This window comes from Cololabis saira, chromosome 11 (assembly GCF_033807715.1).
Source record: "Cololabis saira isolate AMF1-May2022 chromosome 11, fColSai1.1, whole genome shotgun sequence".
Classification (NCBI taxonomy): domain Eukaryota; kingdom Metazoa; phylum Chordata; class Actinopteri; order Beloniformes; family Belonidae; genus Cololabis; species Cololabis saira.
The window spans coordinates 25,541,216-25,562,138 of NC_084597.1; the positions used below are offsets into that span (position 1 = coordinate 25,541,216).

Genomic DNA, 20,923 nt, shown 5'->3' on the forward strand with positions numbered 1-20,923 from the left:
GGATTGTGATCTCCCTTCCGTTTCCTGTCTTATGTAACCCTTATCAGATGAGGTAGGCACATCGTTCTCCGCACAACCTCAACATCACAACACTCATGAGACGGGACTCTACATCCACAAAAACAATCTGCCGATGCAAAGGAGAAAAAAAAAAAAAAAAAACTTAGTTCTTCAAATGACAACTGAAAAGTTTGCATTTCAAATCAGGAAAATCTTTGGCTAAATCTTTTAGAGACTTGAACGGAAGCGACTTAACGTCCTCTTGCCCTTTGATGAACCTGTTGTGGTTTTAAAAAGGTGCTTGGGTACATGATGATTGCTCTGGGAACCATTTTTCACTAAAATTATAAAACAAAACAAAACAATGCATCTGGCTGCAGTTCTCGTCTAGACTTAGCTTCCCAAATGAGGAATATGTTTTTGTCTAACCACAAAAAATTTGTTCTTTGCAATCTTGGCGTCTGTGCATTGATGGCATGCAGTGTAAAAATAGATACTTTCCTACTGTGGGAATGTCACAGTGTGAAATGCAGAAATGCTTTGCATGAAGCAATCCACAGAAAATCAACGAAGTGGAACAAAGTGTCGTTAAAAGACGTGCTAGACGATGACACCCCCCCCCCTCCTTCCTACTGGACCTTGTTAAAGGGAGAGGACCGTCTATTATGGGTAATGTACAAAAACCAAGGGAGAAGCATGTAATCTCTGATGGTTTTGATTAGGAGTGCAACAGAACTGTCTTAAAAATGTCTGTCTGACAGACAGAAGTGTTAGTTGGGGTGAGGTTTATTGGACCTTTTATCCATTTCCACCTTGCTGAGACTTGCATTTAAGACATGGGAAGTAAAACAATAAAATCATGACGATGTGATGACTCTCGACCAGGTGGGGTGACTGATCCGTGATTATGCAAGGCTCAGCACAACTCAGTCAGCCAGCCAGCACCATTTTAACGTGCTTCAAACCTGTGCGATCATGCTGGCTACCAAAAGAACTCGATGTACTTGTATACAGATTTCATAATGATCATAACTTTGATACACCTAGAGAAGCAGAATAAAACTGGCAAAATGAATGATGGTGGTGTCAGTAAGCTGGAGGATTATTGGACAAGACTTTAATTCCAAAACAAACCCCAAAATTTACCGCTTTCATGGAAAATCCACATTTGCAAAAGTATGCATTCTCCTCTCATTCTGTAATCTTTATCCCCGTACTATTGAGCATAGCTGATTAAGATAGAAAAAGACAAAACAAACAAAAGCATCCAGGTTAGGTAATTCTAAAAGCAGCCATTGTGCCATTGTGTTGACCCTCATAATAACAAAAGCACAAGTCCATTTTTCTGGACTTGTGCTTTCCTCGTCTCATTTACAACTGGATCAGCAGCAGGAAGTGTGGAGCACAAAGCTGAGACTGATGTATGCATACCAACGTCTAGGGCATCCACAGTGTTGTCTCATACTAAGTACCACTCACAAAAGGCAGAGCGTTCACTATACACAGTCACGAGCAAAGCTACGGCTGAACCACTCGCTTGCTAAATGTACAACACAGTTTCACGGATACATCTGCCAGCATTTACTCAGTCTGGTGTACTTTCAATACAGAAGTTTAGTGCTCTTCAGTGGAATAAAGAGAGAGTAAGCACACTTGAGAGGTCATCTGCCTCTGGCCTACACCGCTACGCCGCTCCAGAGATCAATAGAAGAGAAAAGCAGCTGAAGAGTTGTTAAATATACGTGTCTCTACATCTCGGATCCTCCCTCCCTACTTGTGTGTTCAAGAGTAAGGGAGAGCGTGAAAATGGGATCTAAATTTCTGTCCTTCTAGGGTTGTGATTAAAATCCGACTGTAAGTATCCCTATATATGGGAATTCCTTCAACATTTAGTATTTCAAGGCATATAGAGAGGAGACGGCTTGTGTAACAGTCCAAAAAATATGTGCTATTGACAATGTTTAATGCTTTTAGCCTGTTGCGAACAGAGAACACTTTGTAAATCCCAGTCTCTTTCACAAGCACAGTCTCTCATGTGGATACAAAACAAATAGATGTTGACTAAGAATCTCTGGCATGTGCAGTCTATAAATATAAATCTAGAGGTCTGAGACACTCGTGACGGCAAGCAGATAAGTAAATGACAGCAACTTTGGCTGACCAACTGCTGTTCTGTCAAAAGAGCTGGATATTTTAGAAAATCGTATTAGCCGCATCATATAATTTTTATGTCGGGAATAAAAAAATCTGTATACGTTTTAATCATTGCTAGGTGAAAGAGAAAAATATCATGCAAGGGTGTTTCAGGGATTCTAGTTTTACAGAGGCTCCCAGAGGGCTTGGTGATCATTTAAACTGACCAAATGAATAGGATATCTGTCCAACTGTGTTCATGTGAATGGGATTCCTGCCACATAATGGTGCCGCTCCTGGGCTGTGGTGGTTCTCTTCACACTGGTGATTTTACTTCTGTGGAGTTGGTGAAAATGGCTGCTTCCTCCACTGCACTATACAAGTGTCTAAAAGTGCTTAAATGGTAGCTTATCGCACAATATTTGGCAGATCTATGCAAAGGATTATGACAAATCCGACAGGAGATTATAGTTTCTTGTACTAATATTCTTTATTTCTGGCCAAACAAAAGTCTTGAAGGCTGCAACGGTTTAAGTACTTACCCACTAATGAATTTTTGTTTTTGAGTAACAATGTGTGCTTCAAACTTAAGGTAATGCTCTTTAAAAAAGGGAAGAAATTACCATCCATTTAAAGCATGCATATATTTAACAGCGTGATGGTTTTACCATCACGATTCATTGTTATGAGGATACCAATCATTTCCAGTGCTGGTCGGTGTGCAACTTCCTGCCTTTGGGAAAAGTATAGCCTAAGGAAGAGGGCTGTGGTCACTTCACATCTGAGAAGTCATGTTTCAGGAAGTGTCTTGTGGTGAGGCTGAAAAGCCTGTGAGATGTCATGACTGTGAGGATAGAGGACCTTATATGGAGAAGACTCAGAGCTGACATGATGTCATCTCAAATACCCAAGGGAAAGTCGGCTGATCCAGTCTTGCAATGTCAATAAAATGTTGCTTTATATTCATTTTTTCAAATTGATCTCAGTTGTTGGGTAACTGTGTGCTTGTGTGGTGTTATTATTTGGATCAAAATGTAATCATCTATAGATGCAAATCAAGAAGCCCATTTAAATTTAGAGGATCTACTTGATCTGCCAATAGAACCTTATATTGTGTAGCTTTATTGCAGATCGGCAGAGACATAAATCACATTTTCAGAGACACATTGGTTGAGGGTAGTGCAAAGCAGAAAACAAGACATTTCTCCCTCAAAGTGGACACACATCTGTCTATTCCATCAGGAAATAGGATCATAAAACTTTTTTATATCCGTCTTATTTCATTAAAAAGTCATTTTTATACCTGTGGCTAGATGTGGCTTTGACATACTACTGAAGATTGTGGCTATGTTTCATTGCCCCAAATACTGACTATTTGTTAAAAGTCCTCATCCAACAAATTCCAAATGTAAACAGCTTGAAAAATGACACTAAAGGCTACCAAACAAAAGTGCTCTTTTCCTCCGAGCCAAATTGGCCAATTAAGGCCACTTGAATAGAAGAAGACAAACGGTTGTCATGGTTCGACCCCAGTATCTTACACCATCAATCTGGCAGTTAGAAAACAGGAAAACCTTAAAAAAAAAAAAACTACTCAGATTGCCATGACAACATAAGCAAAACACAAAGCGGTACCAACCCACCCCTGAAAATGGAGGGTTCTTTAGGCAGGTCAGACATAGCAGACATGGCTAGCACTCCTGACCTACGAGGTATAAATAGCTTTTTAGACCTGGCGGGCTTTAGTCAGATGCCAGGGTTGTGTCCCACCACCATTAGTTACTAGAGCAACTCTCTAAAACGGTTTAGACTAGAGATGTTTCTGTTTAGCCAATAATTCACCAAAACAATTTAACAATTCAAGTCATATTTAGCCTACTCTCTGGATAAGCAGACTTTTATTACAAACACGGCCGAATTTCCGAAAAATCAAATTAACTTTTCACAGAGTGCTGTTTATTAACTCACAAAATAAAGATACATTCTCCTGTTAAACCTCATGTAAAACACTTAAAGCATCTACAGTCATATGGTCTGCTAATCATGGTTGACATGACAGGGAATTATCATCCAAGCTCGAACGATGAGTACAGATCATGTGCTGTGGACCACGGTGTTATCGAATTAACAGCAGATGTGCTCATTTTATTACATGGAACAAATTAAATAAAAAAAAGGTGTAATTTCTCTTCTGAAGTATTTTAATTCCCCAACAAAAGAAAAGAAGTGTGAGTGATGTAAATCATAAGGGACAGTTACACTGAAATCAGATCTGGATGTAGACAACAGCAGCACAACTCCTGACTGACACAAACCAATCATACTAGGAACAAACACATACTGAAGATAACAGTTCCCATTAAATCCATATGCAATACAAGCACATATCCAGTTCCCTACATTGATGCTCTAGTAGCTTATTAAAAAAAATAAATTCTTACTTTTAAAATTATCATTATTAAAATTAAAAACATTCTTAAAAAAAACTATTAACCTCTATGAACTAGTGAACTATTTTTCTTTTATCCTTTGGTTTTCATTCAATATTTTTTTATGCAAGAGTTGGCTTAAAAACGCATTCACTCACTATTTGCCAGCTATGCAGACCAGACCACAAGCTATCTGTCTTTGTGGTTTCCTAAGATGCCAGGCCTTTTTTCCCCTCTTTAAAAAAAAAAAAAAAAAACAGAATGCCAGACAGCCAAAAACTACAAAAAGCCCAAGGACACACATGGGGATCGAACCGCCGATTTTCCAAATGCCATACTCCACTAACTGAGACAAAGCAGCCCCCAGAAACCCCAGCGGGGGTTTACCCTCAGTATGAGATGGCAATTTATTAAAAAAAAAAAAAAGTGTGCTGAGAATGCAGAGAGGAAATTAAACAGCAGCACTGGGCAGCCTTTCATCTGCTGGATTTAAAGAAGACAGGAAAAATGTCTGAGAAGAGTAATGACTGGTGCGTGAAGGACATGTCTAAAGTTAGATCAAAGAACACAGTAAACGTGTTGTGGACAAAATTAAATTCACAGTACTTGGACAACTGTCCCACTTTTACACTGGAAACTGACTGCTCACGAAGAGTTGGCTCAAAAAAGCTAAAAAATATTTCTGTCATCTATTGCAACACAAGTTCAGTAAAGGTAAAACTTTAAACTGGCAGTATCATGACTTTCCTATCATTTAAAGAAAAAAAGATCTTGGAAACTAACACATCAAGAGAGAGAGAGCGTAATGCAAACAGAAAGCTAAAATTAACTTGTATCATGTTCGCTGAAAGTATTACAAGGCCCTAAAATAACAACTGAAAAGAACATGAAAAGACCAGAGCAGGAAGAAACGGGTCAAAGGAAAGAAGAAAAACACTCCATGTTGAAGCCCACATGTGTATTAAAATGATTTTGACTTGTTTTTGCAGACTTTCATGCCACAGTAGCAATCAAATTCAAAATAATAACATTATGAGTGTATTTTTTAGATATAAAAGTCTGTCAAGGGATGCAGAAAAAGAAGCAGAGAGATCCCAGTTTCAGCCCTCAGTGTCGCTTCAAGTCTGATCTTAAAACCAAATATATAAGAAAAAAATTTGTTTTTAACCCTTCCTCATATCCTCACTACATACACATTTGTTTCTGCACGTTGTGTATTCTTTTATTTTGATTCCAACAATCAAAAGGTGACATTTTCCTATAAGGACTCGGGATAGTTGCCTGTGGTTGTGCTGGGACCAGCTTTATGTTCTGTGGATGATCTTTAGATCAGTTACATATGGTAAGCATATGTAAAGTCATTACATCATTATTCCATGGCAACCCCATCCATCTGAGCACAAAAATATAAGCTTGAATGTGATGTCAACAAATGTATATTCCTCAGTGAAAACAAAGTCTATTTAAGATTGCAGCTCTCTAATGAACCTTATAATAAGTTGGAGGTCAAGCCAATTTTCTCCTCACTCTTTTAATGTTGGAACTGAAACAACGGTTAAACTCTTGGCAACTGCTTCCTCGTGTGTCGTCGACCAATTCTAATCTTTAAAAGATCACTGAAGCAGAGAGGTTGAAAAAGAACTGAGACATACAATACAGAAAGGACAAAACCAGGGTGTGCTAGACTTTGTTTGCCATGTTATTTATTCATTTATTTATTTACTTACTTATTGCCCTTGGGATACCAGCTAAGTCACAGGCATAACAGCAACAATAATGTGACCGAATTAAAAGCTGCAAGACTGGAGTTGCCTCTCTCTGTTTACTACTGAACCCTCCATACCACAAATAACTCCACACAGGGCTGCTGGTGGACAGAAAATGTATTTAACACTTTTATGGCCCATGAAGTAGCTACCCGTCACTGAAACCCACACTAACTGAATTGTCAAGATTCCAACATTCCGTACACTTGTGATTTTTTTTTTTTTTTTTTGTTGCTTTATCTAGTGTTTAGGGAATTTCAGCCCAGCATCTTGTTTTATTTTCTAGTAAAAGATGGCATGACATTAGAGTCTACTTCTTGCTTTTACTGTGTTTTATGACGTGGATGGTTTAAAAACAACAACAACAAAAAAAAAGGCACACATATCTGAATAATGCGACATGGCATGGTTGTGAGTTAGTTACAAGGTTTCTAGGCCTTTTTGTGTTCAGTTTTCGTGCTCAGTCTGTGCTTTGTTTTGATTTTGTTTTTTTCCACTATGTTTTCCAGCTTCCTCCCACAGTCCCAAAATATACATGTTAGGTTAATTTCTGATTCAAAATTGATGTGAGTGTGACTATGCATTTTTTTATTTATTTAAAAAAAAAACTACTCTGTGTGGGCCTTTAATGACTGGTGACACATTTAGGGTGTACCCTGTCTCTTGTCCAATTACAGTTTGGATGGCAAACATGACTGCATTTATGGTGCTTTTCTCGTCTTGTTGACAACTAAAGTGCTTTATACTACAAGCCGTATTTTCTCACAGCCTTTCTAAGTCTTTAGTTATTTGTTTCATACACACTCGCATACCAGTGAACACAACAAAAGTATTGTGAGGCCCATCAAACTTTCCTTGACCACCCAGCCATGCCTTGAGCGGGTAGATATCTACTATTAAAAGTGATTTAATATCTTATCAGCTTATGTACGGAAAGCGTTTTGTTCATGAGCTGGTTTTCTGTTGGCAAAAAGTTAAGTGACAAAATAATATCCTGCATACCACTAGCATCACTAGCAAAACTTTAAATAGTCTAAGGCCCCGTTTACACGTAGCCGGGTATTTACAAAAACGGAGGCGTTTTCATGCGTTTTGGCCGTCCGTTTACACGGAAACGGAGGTCAAAGTCACCAAAAACGATCATTTCTGAAAACTCCGGCCAAAGTGGAGATTTTCAAAAACTCCGTTTTCCCGTTTGCGTCTAAACGGAGGAAAACGGAGATTTAAGCTTCAGAACGTCACATTATGCACCAGAAACTCACCAGCGTCATGTGTGCGACCTGTGTTTACAATTAGTTTGGCCACCGTCAATATTTTCTTGTATTTTACCTGTTTAATATTCTAAAGTCACACTTAAAAGTAACTCCCCCCCCCCGTCCAGCCTCCTGCTCATTCAAGCCTGTGAGCGCGTCAGCCAGCAGCATGAAGCCTGAATTATGGTTCCGCGTTAAATCGACGGCGTAGGGTACGCGGCGACGCGCAAGGTACGTGCGCGTCGCCGCGTACCCTACGCCGTAGGCTCTGCGTTAATGTAACGCGGAAGCATAAATCAGCCCTTAACTGGAAGTTACACACGTGTCATTTGTTGATGTTTTTCCAGGATTCTGATTGGCTTGCATGACGTTAAGAGCGTTTTCATGCGGGTCCGTGTAAACGAGGATTTTTTTGAAAACGTAGAGGGGAAAATATCCGTTTTTGTAAATACCCGGCTACGTGTAAACGTGGCCTAAAAAGCTATGCAGGCCTTCTAATACTTCAATAATGCTTTAACGCCATGTAGTGTTAACATGTTGTTATAATTGAGGACATTTGGTACATTTATTTTTCCATTTGTTGGCTCTGCACCCTCTTGAAGAACGGAGCTGATAAATACACAGTTACTGCTTTTGACACAGGATTGAACTGAATGCTGATTGAACATCTTCCCATTGCACTCAAAAGCCAGATGTTATAGTCTTTCATTTTGGGGCGGGGGGCAATGAAAAAAGGCGCTTAAAAGTTACTATGTCCTAACACAGACAGTCTTGGTACCAAATGGGAGCCTTTTTTATTTTTTTTTCCCCCCCACACACTTGATACTTAAAATTCTGTTACAGATTCTACCGAGAATAAATAAACAAAGGAACTGACCTTAGTTATGACACTGAGATTAGAGTTTCATAACAGGAAGCGGCAGGAACTGACCGACAGTGCTCATTCCACAGAAGCCAGAGTTTTTCCCAAAGCACAGACTCCCACCAGCACAGTTAAAGCAACCTATTCTTAATTGTACTCGATAAAGAAAGTGTATGAGAAACTTCCGGTGCTCCTATGAGAAAATAGCCTAATTATCAGAGCAACCATTATGTTTCTGTAGTCTTCTTACACTGTGTAAATAATGCTGAGGTTGTGCACATCCAGAGGCTAGTCCTTCCTTTTATCCCCCCCCCCACCTCCACCTCTCTTTTTTTGATTTTTATAAACAATATGTAGTCCAGATTGAAATAATCTAGTCAGTCCACTCTGAATTTATGTGGCAGAAACTCCCAAATAGTTATTACAGAACCACTGTGGCTTTCTAGAGTTTCAGCCAGTCAAGCCATTTAAGAAAAGTTTATGATACTTCAACAGCAGAGCAGAAAAATGACATTTTTCCTGTGGATTTGACCAGGTAATATTTCAAGGAATAGGATGGAACAAAGCCCTATCCCTCATCCAAATGACCAAAATGACATCAAACATTAACGGCCAAAGCACACTCTCTTTCAAGTCTAAGGTTTTGCATATCAGGGCACAATTAAAAAAGAAAAAATAATCTGTGGTCTTTACCAGGTCTTAAAAGCAGGCAAAAAGACTAGCAGATGTCATGGTGGTCGACGCTGGGAGGGTTTTTATTTATTTATTTCATTTTTAAATGTTTTGGTGTCTTTTGTTAGGTAAAGCAGTTTGTGTTGCACAAGTTGTATGAAAACTGCTATACAAATAAAGTTTGATTGATTGATGAAAAACAAAATCACATCATTACACCATGTCATGTATATTTATAACAAAATAAAGATAGAGTGTGGTACACTACTTCCTTAGTGCTTTCACAGAAATCCAACAGGGTAATCAGCAAGTGTGATGTCCTCTATGAAAGGAGTTGTTGATTTGAAAGTATTTAATGGTTGCTAGGAGAGAGCTTATTCTCTTTAAACTCTTTAAAAGTTGCATGTGAACAAACCACACAACACTTGTACCTGTGTCCTTTAGACAGAGGTTTGGTGATAATGCACAGCACCAGATGGTGCGATCAAAATAATGTCATCTAATATTGTTTGGACAACAACAAGAATGGCAGGAGGAAGGTAAAAGCCTTGGGGTGGGGAGTCATGGGACCATGAACCTTTAAAGAAGGAGTCTAAAACAAGCAACAGGTGTCACTAGAGACAAATGGCACTTTCATCACTGACAAGGCAAATGGCAAAATGTGCATGGGCAGCATTCCTCTGAGGTGACCGTCATGAAGTGAAGGGTACATAAGTGATGTGTGAGTGTGTTCCACTCACCCGTGAGATGGTGAGGGGCAGACAAAAGTCCTTCCCTCCTTGCAGTCTGAAGCCCCATGGGGCTGGGGCTGCCAGAGAGACGCTGTAGCTGCTGCTCATGATGCACCTAAAAGCAAAACATCAGCTACTTTACATTCAGTTGTGAATGTAACCACATGGAGAACATCACAACAATAATATTAATAACAAAAAAAAAAACATTACAAAAGAATGCTGGCCCTTTTGTTTGTGGAAAAGGCTCAAACTTGTTGAAATGTCATAACAGACGGCTTTATACACTTTATCACAAACAATCTACTTAACCAAATATCCTTGTGGACCTCTTAGCTCTCGAGGATCAGCAAGAGCATGTCTCATGTCCATGAAAGTACAATTTATGATGCACTTCACAGTAAATCAGCAATATATTTCTGAAAGTGTATCTTCTCAAGTGCTGGTGGAGATAAACTGGACAGAATGACACTTAAAAGAAAGCTAAATACTACCCATCATGCTCGCTACTTATGAGGAATTTAATGGTTCAGATGAATTTTTAAAATGAAGCTTGAAATATCCTGCATCAGCTAAAAACAAGCAAAAAAGTGATAAGCATCTTGTGTAAGCAAAAAAAATTATCTTTTGATTACTTTCTAAAAAAAATCTTCGATATGAATCTGATGGTATGTTTTTTTACCAATTATGTCTGCATTCCCTTATTGGAGTCTTTGCTTGAGACAAACCATACCAAATTGTGTGGAGAAAAATTTGATTTTATATATATATATATATATATATATATATATATATATATATATATATAGTTTTTCCAACTCGGTATTACTAAGGCGTCGTAATTTATTCATTTGCACATTTGTGTTGCTCTTCTTCCCCAGTAAATCAAGGTCCACTGAGCAGCTCATGCTGAGGTTTGGGGCTGTGCAGATTAGAAAACAAAGGTCCTGCGTGGATTCAGATTTCAGTATCTGTCCTGTTCATCCCTAGTATGGAAAAAAAGTCACTATGCGTCTTTCCTCACAGAACTGCTGTGCTGCTGGACTATTAGGAGGACAGAGTAAAGACAAGGCACGCCCTGGACGGCCTGAGACTTTTTAAGAGTCGGCAACTTCAATTCACTGGCAACCCAGTTTCTTTGTGTGCCCGTGTCACATCAGTATTTTACCAATCCAGTGGACTTGCACCAACACCTAAATTAACCATACGACGCATGTAAATTAAACCAACAGTGAGAATGCAAGACAAAGCCAAGATTATTTAGTGCAGTAAAATTCATTATGCACTATTGAGTTTCACGGTTTCATCCATGCTTGTTATGCAGTCTCTTTCCCTTGAGAGACTGAACTGGCAAGCAGTTTACTGGAAGTGGGACTGAGGTTAAGAGCAGTGACATGTTACGAGTTAGTGTATTATAAAATTTATTACACTGATAATTGAGGAAACTGGCAGAAGCGTTTTTGCAGAACTGAATTTTCTTGTGTGTTAGAGTTAGACGACAGTTGCTCTGACTGTCGTGAGAGAAAATGCCTGTGTCTGTCAGCCCCCAAACAGAACTTCAGAAAAACCACAAATCATGTGGAAATATACCACCTTTGCCCTACCCAACAGGAAGTGGGAGTGTTGACATGGAAACACAACATCAAACGTCACTACATAGCCATTACACAAAGTATGGCACATGTTGAAGCACATCTGAATCAGACTTCGCATGATGCATTGTTGGATGCTATCTGCATTTACTTTTGAGAGCATCCAAGAAGCACAGAAAGTTTCTTCTGCTAACCAAACTGCAAAAGAATCTGAAGGAAAAAAAGAGGATTTTCTGATACAATCCTTTTATACTAAACTTGTAAACTTTAAAACTGATGACATATGTAGTTGAATTTCACTTTGCCAAGTGTATAACCGTCTGCCTGGAAAACATGAATTCATGCTCATGTTTACGTAAGTATTAAATATTTAAACACCTGGCTTAAAAAAAAAAAAAAAAAAAAGCTCCAAATTAAAAAGTTTGTGGCTGCGATGAGACGTACTTTTCTGATGAGTATTTAATGAAAAACTATGTCTCTATAAGTTACACTGCCATTACAGAGTCCCACAGGAAGGCGGCACCGCCTTCTGTAACCCATCACCGCCTGGCTGTACAGAGAAAAAACACATAATCCTGTTGGTTTATGAACAATCTCACGATTACGCATAAAGGAGAATGAGCAAAAGGAGATGCCACAGACAGCCACATGTGAAAGTGATACGGAGAAACTGATCGCTTGGAAAAGTCACGCAGTGCTTAGAGGTAGACTATCAACAAACTTTCACAGGCTTAAGTTATTCCATACTGTTATATAAACTAGAAAAAGTGAAAATAAGCTCTTCTACTCTCAGTTTAGAAATCAGTTTTTATCCCTTCAACTTTTATGAACATTTTAAAGAAAGAAAAATGTGTGCTCAAAAGAAAAGACAAGTGTTGTTTTATCACACAAGAAGCAATTGTATTAGTGTGATAAGAAAAGAAAACACTAAATTTTCAATGCTATGCTGGTCGGTATAAAGTTTTTAAAACAAGTGAACAGGATTTGTGACTTGAAATTGTGTTAAAAAGGCACAAAAGATCATATTAGTCATCATAAAGTACTTTCAGAAGCAGCTGATTTCAGTGTAAATAACAATCCTCTGGCCTTTTAACATTATTTATTAAAGCGTCAGACGTCATGCTGAACATCGTGCTCATTTCACAGGGCTAGGGAGGATCCAGTGTTGCCTGGCAACACAACTTCCAAGACATGACTCAGAGTGAAGCACATTTTTAACATGTACCTCACCCAAAAGCTGTCACTGAAAAAGAAAAGACAATAGGACTCTCATTCATTACATCCGTTTCGCCTAAACAAGGGAATGATGCTGAAAAATGTGGTGGGAAAAAAAATGTGGTGGATGATGGAAAAAAAAAAAAAACATTGTGAGATCTGAATCATTGTAAGATCCGAATCTATAGAAGATGGTTTGTGTGCAGAAAGAAGAAAGTTCAGTAAACCGTGGGGATGGGAAAGCGAAAGAGGTTGATCTTACTCTGGATAGCCGTCCATACAATATCATCCTCAAACTGTTTTTCATACTGTACCTAATGTAATGCTAAAACAAAAACTCTGATGGCTGAAACATGGAAGAAACGTTGGAATCAACACAATAAAACATATAGCCAAAGAAAACTATGAATCCTCACAAATGCAAAAGATGCAAGTCTATATTAAGACAGCAACCAATTGAAGACAGCTGTGTCTCGCTCCGGGTCAACCTGGTGTTGAAGTGAGTTGAGGAGTTTAACTTTAGGACAAATTAAATGACCCAACCAATTACACAGCTCAGACTTCAACACTCTCCAATTACAGTATTATTATAGAAACTTTTTTACATCATGATAATTAACAGTTATTAGAGGATAGATTAATAAGAATACTTCTTTCAACAAAATGCAGCTGAGCCCACAGGAAACACTTTAAAGAAAAAAAAAAGAAAAGTGCTCATGTCCTAATCTCAGAAAAGGGAAGTCAACCACATCTTTCACACTGTTGCACACTTTGTTTACCCTTTCATTTGATTCTTGACCTGTGAACTGCCAATGCTGATAAACACCTACGTTTCAGCAGCCCTGAAGAGTACAAGCTCACATTGTGCAATCCCTTGGGAAATGTGCACATACCATTAAATCTCTCAGTATTTGAACATTTTTTCAGTGTTAGCTTTCACAGTCAACTGAGACACCTCAGTTATGCCACATACTTCCCAATACTTTAATGTGGATCACGCTGACTCAAGTCATGCTCGACAAGCATATCAATAGCATTTCCTAATATGGAGAGAACAAACATTAGGCTCATGTCATGCCCCTGCTTGTTTTGCAATCTCCAATGATATCATGCATAGACATGAGTCGACACACCTCTTAGTGAACTCAAACAGAGGAAAAACAGTTGAACTATGCATGAGAACTCATCAGCAGCAACAACACATCAACACATCTGTTAGTGAGTTAAAACATTTCCCAATAGGGTCTAATCTGTCAACTTCCTACCATGCTGCCAGTTCTGCTAAGTAATTTCAGCACTTTCCCACTAACAGCTATTGGCTCAGACATTCAAGTGTTCCAGTGGTACATGCAATTTTGACTTGCTTGATCTAAATGGTAGCTGACTATCCAAATAGTCTTAAACTGATTGTAATCTCTTTGAATTTAAAGTAAATTGCACATGCAGATAGGGAACGGTAGAATTATTGCAGTGTCTATTATAACATGACCTCACAGATCAAAAATGCCAGTCAAAACAAACTTCTCAAATTTGATATACTAGTCAGAGCTTGCCAGAAGATCAGGTTTCCCCAGAAATCAGACCATAAAACACTTTATTAGGAGAATGCAAGTGTCAGTGGTCATACCGCACTTCAAATCCTGCTTCCTTCATGTGTTATTGAAGAGGAAGGATGACTCAAAGGTTTGATAAACAACGTGTACGAATAGCCTTTTTAAGTCAAAGTTTCAGACGTCATTTGCCCCGGGAAGAGACAAAGTTGCCTGGTAACACTATTGTAAGGCATGATGACTCATGAATGCCATGCATCGTAACTGAATGCATTCACTGAAAGCAAACAGGAAAGAATTTATTTGATAGTAAGTGGGAGAACAGTAAACATATACCTGTATATTTAATAACTTAAAAAAAATCAGCATAGTAAACTGTTTCCTTTGACAGCCTTATCAAATGTTCTCTCAGCGGGACAACTTGTTCCAACTTTATAGGACACATATTTCTGCTCACAGGCTGGCAGTGTTTGATCTAAAGTAACACTTAACCCCTGAGTTCCTGTCAGACACATCAGATGGCAGATTTATAATTTGAAGATGTTCTCAAAGAGATTAAGATTAAAAAAGTAAATACAGGTATTACCATTAATGTTTGACCTTGTGATTACTACTTGTTGCAGCGGTTTTCTGCAAGCATGTTCTCACTTTGAAGAAGCTGAGGCACCACACTGGAGCTCAGTGGGTGTGCCGTAAAACACATGTCTAACATTAATAGGCAGTTTAACATCAAGTTTAAACTACTTAAACCAGGCCAGTAAACTAAATGCGTACACACACTATATCCATTTCGATTATTTGACGGGAACATTGGATTATATCAATCACGGTTAATAATTGAGATTAAAATTTTTGAAGCCAAATGTTTAATCAGATGTAGCAGACGAAACTCACCTTGCCTCGTGAAGCCGGACTTTGTGTTGAGAGAGGAGCGTGACTTCGGTTAGTCAGTGTCGAAGAAGTGAACTGAGCGGAACTGAAACTTCCGCATATAAGCCAACCCACGCCTGCGGTAGGAGGGTTTAAACACAGCAACACAGCGTGGGGGGGATCACTGGGGACCAAACAACTGCAGGCGTGGGCTTGTTGAAAGGTGGGACCCTGCAGGTTTATTACATTATAAAAAATATATAGAATGAAATAAAACTTTTTTTTTCCTCCAAAAGAGTCAAATTTCCGTCTTTCTGAAGGTTGGTTAAGAAGATTTATTTACCTCCAGGTTTCTAGTGTGACGTATGTTTATTAATCTATGTACATTCGCTGCTTCCTGCGGTGCTGGTTTACGTTCAGATTACAAACTTGATTTAATTAGCTAAATCATATTAATATGACTTTATGTGTTCAAAAACCGGTCAAAAGTTGAACTATCTAACAATATTACCAACATTTTTACATCCACCTTCAACAGAAATAAGTATTTGGGGTACAAAATGAATAAAAAAAAATCTCAGAACCTTTGTAAATTTTGCAAGGATGTTACCTTGTGCAATATTTAAATTTGCGACCCATCAGATTTTGTGACTTAAGAGGGCGAGGTCATTTTTTATTTCATTTTTTGCTGACATTACATTCCTGTTTTTCATACTTTTTTTTTCTTTATAAAATAAAAGAATCATAGATCTTACCTCCCTGAGGTATTTAGATAAATTCACTAAGTGTTGATAGTTGTTAACCAAACCTGTAACCCCCAGCAGTGGCCAGATATTACAACGTGTTTGAAGTTCTGAGAGGTTGGGCTTTAGCCCTATAATGGCAGACGTATTATAGTTAATACACGGATTTCTGAGACCTAGCATCCTTTTAATCAAAAATGGGAAAAAACTTTTCATACAGACAAAAAAAATATAAATAATAAAACAACTAAATGAAAATTATGTAATTGTATCCAATGTATTCATAATGATAAGGAAAATAATGATTTAGAAATTGTTTTAATACAAAATGTGAAATGTTTTTGAGTCCAATATATAATTAACACTTCAAATAAAAAATATTTTTGGATTTTTTTGTCTCATTTCATTTGTCAGGCTTTTAAGAGTGGATACATTTTATTGTATAGATTTATATAAATCCATAAACTTATCTGACCTGGTTTTCTCATATTTAGTTTTTTTAAGTATAGATCAATATGACAGGTTGCAAATAAAACAAATGACACATCATAGACATAACATGTAAATGTGTAAATATTGTTTGGGCTACCCTATAATACATTTTCCAAAATTAATGTGTTAAAAATAAAAATAGGATTAAAAATGGAAGAAGATAAAAAAGAAAAAACAGCCCAATAACACAGCTTTTAAAATAGAGCAATAAATGTTTTAAGTTGTTTTCTATGATTTTTGACACTATAACTTAAGTACAGTGCCATCAGAAGGCTGTAATATTTGGATGAATGTAATAACTGGTTACCAGTTTAATTACTAAGGTCTTCTATTGTACTTTCTTTGCAGATGGTGTATGTCACTGTTGCAACATCATGCCATCCAGCTGTATATTATTTGAAAATTTCACCAGACTAAAGTGTTGGTTGAGATAAGAGCTTTTGTTTTGTTTTGTCTTTTTATTCATAAAAAAATATTTAAACAATGAATGAATCTGTTGTTTTGTTTTAAAGCATTTTTATTATTATTAATATTATTATTATTATTATTATTATTATTATTATTATTATTATTATTATTATTATTATTATTATTATTATTCTATACAGTAGTTACCATCTTGTGGCAATGATGCTGTTTTCGATTTTATTTCAGATTTCAGTGATGTAGTGTTGGCCTGCCCTCTAGTGGTCAGAAGCATGTCATCAAGGTCTGGACAGCTCTGTTGATGACTCAGCTCCTTGTATCCCGGTGTGCTGAAGCAGGGTAGCATCTAAAACATGCAGGACTACGGCCCTCGAGGACTGGAGTCCGATACCCCTGAATTCTAAGTACTATCTTCTCATGTTACTTACTATCTTAATATGTTTTTTTTTTTCTTATCAGCGTAGACCTTACACCTGGGTTGATTGGTCATCAATTAAACCTAAGAAAAGGTAACAGTAACATTACTGAGCATATTTAAGTCATTTTTTTCCCCAGTAGTATTTTTACTAACTTGCTACCGGAAGTGAAGTGTTAAGAGGTTTTGTGACAACATGGAGATTCACAATTATTCTAATCTATTATCTATAATGTTCCTGAATGTGCCTCTTTTTATGGCCTTATGGGGTAGGAAGGTAGGAAGGAATCTATCCCTTATCTTCTTTCTCTGAGTTTCTTTTCAGGCAAGCCCTTGGCATCTTGGTAGAGGTTTTCTTATATTAAATCCAATTCTTTTTTTTCCTGATTTTCTTGTATTCTGTGAAGTTTTAGTGTCATTAAATGTTTGCTTACTTCTGTATTGCTCAGCTGGCCATTCACTGAGCCATATTTGTGCCATGTCAATATATGACTGCGAACTAACAAGAAGCCCAGCAGCTAAATTCCTCTGTACAATTCTATTGAATCGCTCAAGTGTACATTTCTTTCATTTGCGCTTGCATTGCACACCTTAGATCATTATGAATAACTAGATAAGCATGCTGCTCAATACATTTATGGAATTGATATTATAATGCTGGTAAATGGGCTTATATGTGTTTGAATGCAGAGAAAGCTAATGTGTCTCAAGTGGTATATTGTAATACAGCGACACCATGATGATTGAGCCATGCATTCAATTGATTAGAGTTATTGATGGACCTCTGGTCATCCAGTTGTTCACATGACAAAAGTATCCCGGTTATAATTGCAGCGCCGGTTGTTATCTCCTTCTATTTATGTCCATGCTTTAAATCTATTTCCTCTCGATGCTCTCACGCTGAATTGAATTGTTTTTATTGTCATTGTAACAGTACAACAAAATTGGCAGTACAAACTCTTAAAGTGCAGAATAACAAACCCGTAAAGTGCTGAATAATTTAACATTAAAGTACCGTATAAAAAAGAATAGGCTAGACCTTTAGATTACACACACCCACCCACCCACACATCCACACACACACACACACACACACACACACACACACAGAGACACCGTAGCAGCTTAGGGAGACAAAACAAAAATCAATAGATTTCAGAGACCCTTGCATGTCATTACTATAACACAGATGGAGGTTTATAGATAAAGGTTTTTACGGTGTTAAACACTGTTATATCCATGCTGAAATGCTGATGGCTAGAGGTCAACTAATATACGTTTCTCTACAGCTGATGCCATTTTTTTAAATCAGGGCAGCCTATGACCAATTTAGGATGTCAATATTTCTTAAACACTATGTTGAGACAATTTTCTATTTTTCCTCTCCATATATTAAGAAATATTTGTGTATGAATAATAAAGCATCCACAGATTTGCATAGCCTAATCAGGCATTCTCATGCATTGACTAGTGCTAATGTAAAACTGAATTGAATCAAATTAAATTACATTTTAAATAAATTAAAATAATACACCAATAACTGGCTTATTAATAAGTCTATTGATAGTTATACAAAGACAAAAGCACATGCAAGTATATACATCTGGATCAGGACAGCATGACACCTTTTATATTAAAATTCAGGTCCATATGTCTGCTAACATTTACAAATGAAAACTAATGTGTGGCAATAACTTTGACATGGATGTTGATAATGTGGGTAATATAAGATGTTTATTTGTATTAAAAATATACATAATTCCATTAAACAAATGGCATTTGCAATATTTTATTGCACCTCTGGCAAATGGAGATGATCATATTAGAGTAGAAAGTATTATTTCACTGAGTGTTAAAGACACTTTTATGTTTAGTACCGTATAAAAATAGATTTAAAACTCCCATTTCTGAAAAAAAAACAAAGAAAGTTGGGATGCAGTGTGAAATGTAAATAACAACAGAATTCAATGTATTGCAAATCATTTTGACTCCAAAATTACAGATGTTGAAAATAAATGTTTGACCTAAAAGCATTATCATAAATTCGAAACCAACTACACAACAGAGTTAGGAATAAATGATACACACAGTCAGTATCAACATGAGATTTTCATGTCTGATGTCATAAATGCCATGTCGTTTAAAATACTTTTTGCATTCCATGCTTGCAACACATTACAAACAATGCAGGGACAACCAAGGGCTAGAAATGAGTTTCATTAGTCCACAGTATTCATAACAATATTTTTCAGTAAGACAAAGAAAAATCATATTTTGCAGATGTAACAAAGACATGGCTAAGGAAAAAGAGGGTGTGGGTTTTGATGTGTGCTGCCTGCAGTCCTGATCTCTACTCAATAGAGAATGTAAAGAGAATTTTGGAGAAAAGTGACAAGACATTTCTGTATTGCTGCACACACACACACACACACACACACACACACACACACACACATATATATATATATATATACGCACTTAAATAACTTTAAGTGTGATGAGAAGGATTGTCATATTCACAGTGATAAAAGTTTTTTCCATCTGAATATATTATAGTGTGTTGCATGCCTGAAGTGCAAAAAATGCTGTAAATTAAAACATGAAATGACACGAAGGAAACTGGAAAGGAATCTGAAGTAACTTGGGTCATGCTGACCACAATGAGACAAGGATCAAATGAGTGTAATGAGAAATAAAGCTTCCCTTCCCTCATTTTACAACTTTGTCTGTTGAATGTTGAACAGGCTTGTGAAAATGATTGAACTATATAAAAACGTCCCCACAACAAATACAAACATTAGTAAAGAAACTATGTTGGAAAATAGTCCAAATGTTAGCAATTCTTGCAGTAGCAGGTCGGTTCCTGAGAGCACTGAAACACTAAAACTGAGAAGTGATAACTCTGAGAACAGTTTATCATGACGGATTACAATATATGTCATAAAGTTGAAGATCTGTGACACTTTAAAATTTATCTTGTAAAACATAATTCCCACAATCATAGCAGTGGAGGAAGTTTCCTCACATGAACAAAAATATTTTGACACCATGAAAATATAGTTTTTATTGGATGATCTTGTTTTTCTTCATAGTTTGCTTTGGATTAAATGTACAGGAACTGCTGTCTGCAGAGTGTCATTTTCTATAGTACATACAATAAATGCTGCTGTGTCTGATGTCAGTGGACGATAATTAATGTCAGCAAATTACAAAACACGAAAAACAATCGCTAACTATGCATTAAATACAGCACTGACCATAATTAGCCTTGCCCAGTGAAAGAAGGGAAATCTGGTGGCTAATGTTGGTGATGAAGTGAACCATTAAAACTAGAGTAGTTTCTCGACTCCATCCCTCACGCGGTCACAGCTGCAGTAGATTCCAGCCCTCCCCTTGAATAAGATGAAATGGGTATAGAAACCGGATAGTGCAAAGTGCTTGTTTTAACACAAAATACATAACTTTCCAATAGTTATCTTTGGTCTGCTTAAGTTGATAAAACAAACTCAGAATGACTTATGTCGAAAAATACAACATTGACTATTAATTTCTTTGCAGACAATATTAATTTACAGGAAGAATGGAAGAAAATAACTAAAACATGTACAGTACCGGTATTTACTTGGCATCATCAAATACTGAAATGAAATATGGTGACATTAAAAAATTGAAAAGGCTGTGCTATCCCAGCTTTTAGTGAAACACGTTTGCAGGCCTGACATACAAAAATGAACTAAGAAATCATATGGAGTTGGCAGGTAAAAGCTTTAAATA

The 20,923-nt window shown here is 37.1% G+C and overlaps 1 protein-coding gene across 4 annotated transcripts in view; it reads right to left on the reverse strand.

Moving 5' to 3' along the window:
• Nucleotides 1-15,211, reverse strand: part of pdlim5b (PDZ and LIM domain 5b) — a 36,127-nt gene extending 20,916 nt beyond the window's left edge. For all 4 annotated transcript variants that reach the window (XM_061734165.1, XM_061734164.1, XM_061734163.1 and 1 more), the window contains exons 1-2: nucleotides 15,098-15,211; nucleotides 9,856-9,961 (exon numbers count right to left, since the gene is read on the reverse strand). In XM_061734165.1, coding sequence (XP_061590149.1) covers nucleotides 9,856-9,954 — 99 coding nt within the window. In that variant the 5' untranslated portion in view covers nucleotides 9,955-9,961; nucleotides 15,098-15,211. The remainder of the gene's footprint in view (nucleotides 1-9,855; nucleotides 9,962-15,097) is intronic.
• Nucleotides 15,212-20,923: the final 5,712 nt, after the last annotated feature.